General features: G+C 43.0%; 1 protein-coding gene across 1 annotated transcript in view; it reads left to right on the top strand.

Annotated features, from left to right (window-relative positions):
* Window positions 1-9,015, top strand: part of SMARCC1 (SWI/SNF related, matrix associated, actin dependent regulator of chromatin subfamily c member 1) — a 132,449-nt gene that overhangs the window by 103,036 nt on the left and 20,398 nt on the right. The window contains exon 23 of the mRNA XM_045297402.1: window positions 1,461-1,595. Within this exon, the coding sequence (XP_045153337.1) occupies window positions 1,461-1,595 (135 nt within the window). The remainder of the gene's footprint in view (window positions 1-1,460; window positions 1,596-9,015) is intronic.

The raw sequence follows: 9,015 nt of genomic DNA, 5'->3' as shown, positions 1-9,015 counted from the left end.
CTTACTCACTCACTCACTCTCATTCACACACTCACTCTCTCACTGACTCATTCACTCACTCACTCACTCACTCACTCATTTACTGACTCACTTTCTCACTGACTCATTCACTCACTCTCTCACCCTCTAATTCCCTCACTCTCACTCACTGACTCATTCACTCACTGACTCACTCTCTCACTCACTCTCTCAAAAAAAAAATAAAAGAAAAAAAAATACTTCAGAGCTATTTCTAAAAGATAATAGTTATTCATTTTTTTATCATAGTGGTCCCATAACCATAAATAACTCTTCTTGTTGTGGGTTATTGACTTTTTTCAAGCTTTTTCTTTGTGAATATGCTGGCACATATTTTAACCAAATGAAAAAAATTCCTATTTAAAACTAGAAGGCATGTAAGAAACTTCAGGAAATTCATGGGAAAAAAAGAAGTAAGAGAGAATGGAGCTTTTCCATGAACCTTTTGAACCCCGTGCATATATATATATATATATATATATATAAATCTATTTATTGGGGCTCATACAATTCATCACAATACATAGATCACCCCATACATATTTTAAAATTGCAACTAGTAAAAAAAATAAAAAAATTAAAAAAATAAAATTGCAACTAGTGTCTGCTCTATCACTTTCCACACTCGCCCCCCACCAGTCATCTCAAATTGTTTTAGTCTCGTAATGCTGTAAATGCCTTGATAGTTTTCAGCAATGTTTTCCTGCTATTCCTAGAGTTTTTTGTTTTAAACAATACTTCTCACCTAATTTGAAGAGTAAGGGAGCAATAATTTTGTTAATTTTGGCATCGTAATAGCTCATTGTAGTTTATTGGGGGGAAACTTGATTGTTAACAGCTATAGATTTATTCATCAAACTTTCACATCACCTTTTGCTTCATGCAGATCGATCTCTATAGTGCAACACTGCGTTGCTCATTTTCAGCTATAATAGAGTAAAATATGAAGCGTTTAACTCTTAAACATTACGAATACTAAATTTTCATTCCCAGATGCCTATATTAAATCAATTCTAAATGTTAGGTTCTTTTGCATTCTATAAGAAACACAGAAATCAGTAAGAAAACGGCTTGCTAATTCTTGTGTAGAAGCAAGCCATGCGTGTGGCATGTTAAGTGTGTATCAGAAACGCGAGTGCAAAGTAGTACAGTCGTACAGTGTGAGGGAAAGCCCTTTGACTGGCCTTGGCCAGAGGGTATCCTTGTCCCTTCTGGCGGGTCGTTGAAGGTGGTGCTTTTGCCTCTGTAAGGACGGAAATTCCATGACAACTATCGTTCCAAATTGAAGTTTAAGATATGGCAGAAGAATACAAGGGCATTTCTATTGTAGGCCGGCCACTGTGTTTACTTTTGTAATTCCCACTCTGAATATCAGCCTTTTACATTTGTTGTTATTTTCAAGAAAATATGTACCTAAACAATCCACATAATTTTGCCTGTAGCATCTGGCTGCTGTGGAAGAGAGGAAGATCAAGTCCTTGGTGGCCCTCCTGGTTGAGACTCAGATGAAGAAACTAGAGATCAAGCTTCGACATTTTGAAGAGCTGGAAACAATCATGGACAGAGAGAAAGAGGCTGTAAGTAGGGGAAGTTCATCATACTTCTTGACTTTCATTGGACGAAACAAGTGATAGCCTACTCTTTCTGGCTCTAGCTGTTTGCATTGCCCTTGCAAAAGCATGATCAGTTGGGATGCTGTTGAAGGGGCACGAGTGGCACAGTGGGACACACACTTGGCTGCTTCCCCCAGGAGGAAGATGAGGGTTTCTGCTTTGCAGCTGCAGAAGCCAGCTCTGCTCTGTCCACACGGTCCTTAGCAGTCACATCGCTGAGTTTGGTTGTTGTCTTTGGAGGGATACGTAATAAAGGGACTTATCACTTTATGAAACCAATTATTTAAACCCCAACTTCATATTGTCTTGTGGTTTTCCACATCACATGATGGCATCCGCTTCTATCATCTACAAAAGTTGTGCCTACTTGTAACCAATGAAATAGAATGCTTGTGTTCATCTTCACAGTTCAGAGATGTTCTTAATTTCATATTGTCTGTAAGATACAAGAACCTACAAACGTTTGTGGGGGCATTTCCATTATCTTCTAATTTCATTTCTTTTTTTTTAAATCGTTTTATTAGGGGCTTATATAACTCTTATCACAATCCATACATACATCAATTGTGTAAAGCACATTTGTACATTCATTGCCCTCATCATTCTCAAAACATTTTCTCTCCACTTAAGCCCCCGGCATTAGGTCCTCCTAATTTCATTTCTATGAACTATTTGAAGGCCTCTCATACGAGGGAGTACTGCGCCCCCCGCCCCCCCCAAAAAAAAAAAAAAAGAAGAAAGAAAAAAGATGCCCTGGGTGGAGCTTTCGTAGTACGTATTTTTCTCTGCTAGGTGAGCCTCCAGCAACTCAGGTTCTGAGTTAGTGCGCCCAGCGGCATCGCCTGGGAAAGTTCTCTCTCCTCACAGTGAATTTTTTCGCGAAAGCAGATTTGCTTCAACCTCGTCTTCTGTGATGGCAGATTTCAGAGAACAGCGTGGGGCTGTGGAATTTTTTTCCTGCTTTGGGGGGAAATGCCACAGAAACTGTTGTGATGCTGAACACTGCTCATAAGAACAGTGCTATGGGAAAAACTCAAGTGTGTGTGTGGTTTTCTCTTTTCCAAAAAGGTAAAAGGTGAAATGTCAATTGATGACAAACCTCGTTCTAGACATCCATCAACTTCCCGACCAGACAAAAATGTCAGTAAAATTCGTGCCCTCGTGCTTGAAGGCCAAAGGCGGGCCATTGAAGAGATGGGGAAGCTATCTGGACTATTTTGGCGCTCGGTTCAGCCGATTTTAACATAAGATTTGGGAATGAGAAGGACCCCTGGGAAATGTGTGCCTCGGGTGGAAACATGCTGTGCTTTGAAAGAACAGCTCTGAAGTGACCCACTTTTTTTTTTGGTCCAGGTCATTACTAGTAAGGAGACATAGTGCTATTCTTAGAACCCTGAAAGCAAACATCACTCAAACTAATAGCAGATGCCACCATCACCTCACCCAAATAGTGCTCGTCAAGTGGAAGCAGAGGTCAAGACGAGGCTCGTTTGTGTGGGTTTTTTGTTGGTGTTTTTTTTTTCTCATTTGTTTTTGTGATGTGAGGGGAATAGTGCATTTGGAATTCATTCCACCAGGCCAGACTGTTCATCAACCTTTCTTTCTATTTAGAGGTTCTGAAAAGATAGCATAACAGTGTGTGACCAAAAAGGTCTGATTTTGTGGCAGACGGGGGACTGGTTGTGCCACCACAACCATGTACTGCTCATGCAGCCATCTCAGTGCGCCAGTTTTTGGCAAAACCAGCATGCCTCTCTTGCCACACGCACCTGACTCGTACCTGACCTCGTTCCATGAGGCTTTTTTTTTTCTGGTTTCCTGAATTGAAGAGGAACATGAAAGGGCAGCGATTTGATGACATATAAGTGGTGAAGAAGATACAGAGGAGGTGCAGTCAGCCATCCAAACAAATGAGTTTGAAAAATGTTTCCTTGAATGGAATTGCAGATTTGATAGATGTATTAAGTGTAATGGAGAATACTTTGAAGGTGATAGGTTGTTCTGTAAAAAAGTAAATACATAGCTTTTTTTGGGGGGGGGGTCCAACTTTTTTTAGGGGGATTACCCTCTTGTAGTTCTTAATCTCATTCTTAGTTAGGGTCATCGGTTTGTGTGCTGACATTTAACCAGTACCCTTCTCAGGCCCCGTCCTTGGGTGTGTCACTCTTAACCTTCCCCTGGCTGCATTGCGAAGGGGATGGAGCCAGGTTTACCTTGAGCTCCTAGACCTCATGCTTAACAGCCTGAAACTTCCGACAGGACTGAGGGCTTATGGAAAAGACCAAAAAACAAGGAAGGGAACAACAAAAAGTGAACAAAATGTGTAAGTTGGGCAATAATGGGTTCTCTCAAGAGACTTTTATAGTTGGGGAAAAAACCTTTTGGGGTCTTGTTTAGTTTTGCTTCCTTTTGTTTAATGGGTTGACTGATATGCATAAGTATCTATGCATACCAGCACCAGGAGGAGAAGGCTGCTCTGTGCCTGAGTAACTCCGGATACCCACTCACTACACCTCTCGCACACTTGGTCCCCGTGTTCAATCCAGGAACTTCTCTAGCATCTCTCAGCCACTGTTCCTACCATGCCAGTCCACAGCAGGCTTCCCTCGTGCTTCGTGCTTCGTTCTTTTCCACTGTCTAGGCACCCTGCTTCTCCAACAAGGAGGAAGGCCCTTTTCTCCATGCTGAGATCGGCTTTGCTGGGTGGTTCTTTGACAAGGTGCCTGTCTTTTCAAGGCTCAGTTGGGGTTTGGACGAACTATACCCTCACTCAGTCACATGGCTATTGACAGGAAACTTCCGTCCTTGTCACCTAGGCCTCTCCATGAGACTGCTCATGCGGTGGCTTCCACAGAGATTTAAAAGAGCAGGAACACAAGAGGTACCCAAAGTGGAAGCCAAATGTCTATTTTATAACCTAACAGTGAGCTTGTAAGTCACATGTCATCTCTTCTTTATTCCTTTGATCAAGCAAACCCCTTCCCCCCACCCCCCACCCCCAGCTATTCGGGAAGAGGCGTAAGTACTAGACAGTGGGATCACTGCAGGCCAGTGTGGAGGTTGGCTGTCCCAACAACCAGAAACAGCCCTTCAAAGTGTCAACCACTCACCTCATGAACAACTGAGACATGATCTTTTCTTCTTCCATCCCACTGCTAGTGTTCTTCCCTCCAGGCAAGCAAAGCCATGGCTGAGTTTCTACCAATGATAGACTGTGTGCCCCAGCATAATGCCTGGCACACAAGGTTCAGTAAATACCTCCATTTGGCTGTAGCAGTATTCAATAAATCTATTTCAAATTCCTAATGTGTATAAATGCCCATTGGCCTTGTGAATATCTATTGTGTTAAGGGGCTTTCCATAGGTTTTATCGTTTATTTTTCCAAAAGCTGCTTTAGGGAGACCTGAGAATACTGAGTGGTAACTTGGAAAAGGTGAATTAATTACCTCAGATCATGCAGTTCGTAAGTGACAGGGCTGTGTGACTTTATGTTTAGGTACTCTTCATCGTTTTTAAAGAAATTATCCATCCTTTCTCCTTATAACTCAGAACCTCTGCTGTCATCCCTCTGTTTTGAACAAAGGAAGATGAGACTCTGGGAATTGAGCCGGTCAGCTAGCCCTAACTTACTGCCTGGTGCCCTCCTGTCCAAGAGTCCTGCCTTTTAAGGGTGCGGGCTGGCTCATCTTGAACCAGTGGCCAGTAGCTTTTTGCTCAGGCTGTGGGGACCCACTGTGCAAGCCCTGTGTCAGTTCATCTCAAGTAAGCAGTAGCTTGTTTAGAATAACTTCTCTTTTCTAGTCAAGCATTGGGTGGTGTTTATAATGCAATAAATTTCAAAATTCTTTCCTTAGCTTTTCAGAATTGGGTATTTTCTCTAATGGCTTAAAACCAGATGGTATCTTGAGTCTTCTTTAGTAATTAAGAATAAAGACGTTTAAAAATCTCTGATAGCTGTTGCAAGTTCAGCATGTTACAAGGTTAGTAGCTCTTGTTCCAGCTCCCCTCCCGTTCAAGAAAGGGTAACGTCTGCTAGGGAAAGAGCATGCTAACAGTGTTCACTTCAGGTGAGGTGTGTGCTGCCGGCATTGGGCCCTCAACTGAGAGCGTGGGCCAGGTAGCGTGCACAGCAAGCAACTGGAGAGCACTGCAGTATTCCTGTTTGGATTTCCCCCCCAGCAGTTTTATTGGCATCTAATTCACAAACTATACTATTCAGTAGTTCAATCACGTTGAGAGTTGTACAGTCATCACCACATCGTTCTTACGCTCATCGTGGTAGCCCCGCATTTCCCCCCACTCTCCCCTACCATACACCCAAGGAATCATCAATCCAGTTACTGACCAAAGATTTGCCTTTCTTGGGTTTCATATACAATAAAATATTTAAGAACCAAAAAAAGAACAATAATGACAAAACAAAACCTCAATCAAAAAAGGTTTTTTTGATTACTAAAACTAATCTTTTAAATGGGTCAAAGGGAGATCAAATGATAAGATGTTAATTTTTAACTTAACTACATCTGCAGTAATCTTTCCAGTGCGTTCTCTAGGATAGCAAGACTGTTCACATCCCTGATCTGTGGACAGAGGGGATTCACCAGAGTCTTAATCCACGAGTGGACCTTGCAAATAGATTTGGGCTTCCACTGTCATCCACAGCCTTCTTCAAACCAACTGTTCAAAATTTAAGCTGCAATGCTCTTCCCTCCTTGGATTTGGATTTGATTGGATCACACAGACCTCTTCCATATGGGTGTAGTTAACGCCTCACTTACATAGCTACTGTTGAAGATGAACTTTTATGACCCCACGTGCCATTCCTTCCAATAGCCGTGCTCCTAGTTTCTGCACTGCACTTTGCTGTGGCACCCATAGCGACAGTGGTGTTCATGAGTTTGAGCATCAAGCACTCGTTCTTAGATTGGGGCTAGAACTAGTTTTCAGCCCGAAATCCATACATATGTCTGTGGTTTATACATATAATATGGATTTGTAGAGAACTCTGAAAAAAGATGTGTGAGCTAATCCATTTTTGCAGTGGAAAGCCCCTGAAGTGTGAAGGTGATTTGACTTGATAAAGAAATTTTACAGTTTCAGAAGGAGACATAAAAAATTCAGAATGGTTGAATTACCCTGACCTAATGTTTTTAGAGGCTAGATCATGTGGATACGTGAAGAGAGCCAATAATCAATGGGTACTCAGGATTTCCAACTTAACGAACTAACTGTGCAAGTTCAGAGGGAGAAGGCCATGGGTGGCTGAGATGAGGGAAACCTTGGGGTGGGGGAGGGAGGCGGGGGGAGGGGATTGGTCTCATTTGTAAGACTGGCCCAGATCTAGGCACAAGTAAAGGCTTGAGAGTTCCGGAGCCTGTCCTCCATCTGTCTGCCTGCATCTCCACCCCGACACACACACATGCATTCAGACTGCCCTCACGCCCTCCAGTGCTGCACACTGCATTTCGCTTTTCCTCTTTTCCCACAGGTGTAGGAATTTCTGGCCACCTAAACCAAGCCCTTAAAAGGAAGATGAGATCCTTTTCTTCCGTTTTGAGCCTCGGGTATTCGCTGACATTTCAGTCCTTGGCAGTGTAGATGGATTTCTGTGGCCACGACCATCTCCTGCTCTTTCCCACCCCGTCTCCCTTCTTGTGTCAGAGAGAAGTTGGGAGAAGAGCTTTGTGTGAACTTCAGCTGCACTTGCAGCTGTGCCTGTGTCTGGTGTCTCAGTGGAGAAGAGCGCTCTGTTCAGGTTCCGCTGGATGTGGCTGCTTTACACACAGGCAGCGTAGCCGTGGGGCAGAGAAGGGGGGGCAGAGTGCCTTCAGGGCAGGACTCCAGGCAGCCTTGTATGAAATGGGTTGCCTGCAGCCAGATTGGAGCTTTGAAAGAAAGTGAGCACTTTCATTAGCACCCTATTTACATCCGTAATTCACTCAACAGCATCCTGGCTGTTGGGACTTATCAGTCCTGTCAGGAAATGGAGATGGAGTCAAAGCAAACAAGGTGTCTGTAGCTTCATAGCTGAGCCATTTTCCATGCTTCATATTTTTTCATTGTAAAAATTATATGATAAATTAATAAATTCATGACTCTCCTCAACAGTTTCACTCCTGAGGATTACCACTTTTCATAGTTTGGTATCTTCCAGAACGGTTACATGGCGCATATAAATATGTTTAAACATGTGCTTTATATAATATTTTTATACACTTGGGATTGTACTTTATATTATCGCAACTTTGCTTTTATCCGCTACTGAGTATACTTTGGACAAAACTGTCTGCCTAAAACAATGCATCGGGACGGTCCATCTATATACATAGGTGTCCTGGGGCAGGTTTTCAGAAGGACAGTCATCATGTCACCAGTTACATGCGTGTCAGGTGTGCTCCCGACTGCCAAATTCCCAGTCACCACTCTGACTACCACAAAAGTGAATGCGGTCCATAACTGGATTTAAAAATACACGCTGTCCCGAACATCTTGTCTGAGGTCAGGACGTGGCTACATGAATGAGCCTGGAGCGGAGCTCTGCCTGCCTGCCTGTCACCTGGGCGTGGCTCACCCCAGGTTGGGCTTCCCTGTGTGTGGGTGTTTTGTCCTTTTAATGATACCTTTTAATTGACAAGTGAGGCTCCAGGATAAATAAGATAAATTGATGGCAGTCCAGACTGTAAACAAGAATAAACAACTTCTTCCCAACTGGCTCTCCCATCCTTTTAACAAAAGATTTTTCTTTCAGAGGTTAATACTTCCAATACAAAGGTCAGCAGCAAAAGCAAGGCTAGTTCATTTCAAAAGCAACTAAATAGCACTAAGGGAATGCAGAAACCAAACTCTCCCTTCAGAGACAAAGAAAAAAAATCTTGACCTAAATTTTGTAGTTTCTTATGTAACTGTAGGACTTCAGCCAAGCTGTCCTGGCCAATCGTGGTGCAGCCAGTCCATAGGTGGGAGGTGCTCTTCTGGTCTACTTGCCTCAGCCAATTTTCCTAAAGTCCTGCACTGCCTTAATGAAGGATTATTCCAAACGGACCCCTTACCGGTGTGGCCAGTTCTTCTCATGTTGACCCTAAAGGGCAGGGTACAGCACCTCCTGTCTGGCTTCCAAGGCTGCAACCTTTACAACGGATGTGTGGGAACTGCAAGCCTCTGGGATGCCAGCGAGTGTTCAACCAACACGCCAGCCGCCCCTTCCCAATGAGCATATCCTATACAGTTACTGCTTTTTTTTTCTTTTTCTTTTTTGACATTTTATTGAGGGCTCTTACAGCAATTGTTGCAATCCAAAAAATCGATTGTGTCAACCACATTTGTAAATATGTTTCCATCATTATTTTCTAGACATTTATTTTCTATTGAGCCCTTGGTGTCAGC

The sequence above is a fragment of the Echinops telfairi genome, unplaced genomic scaffold (genome assembly GCF_000313985.2).
Source record: "Echinops telfairi isolate 266 unplaced genomic scaffold, ASM31398v2 ScPeMD7_7420;HRSCAF=8458, whole genome shotgun sequence".
NCBI classification, from domain to species: Eukaryota; Metazoa; Chordata; class Mammalia; order Afrosoricida; family Tenrecidae; genus Echinops; species Echinops telfairi.
Note: the sequence above shows the minus strand (reverse complement) of the source record. Positions and strands in the feature narration are given on the sequence as shown.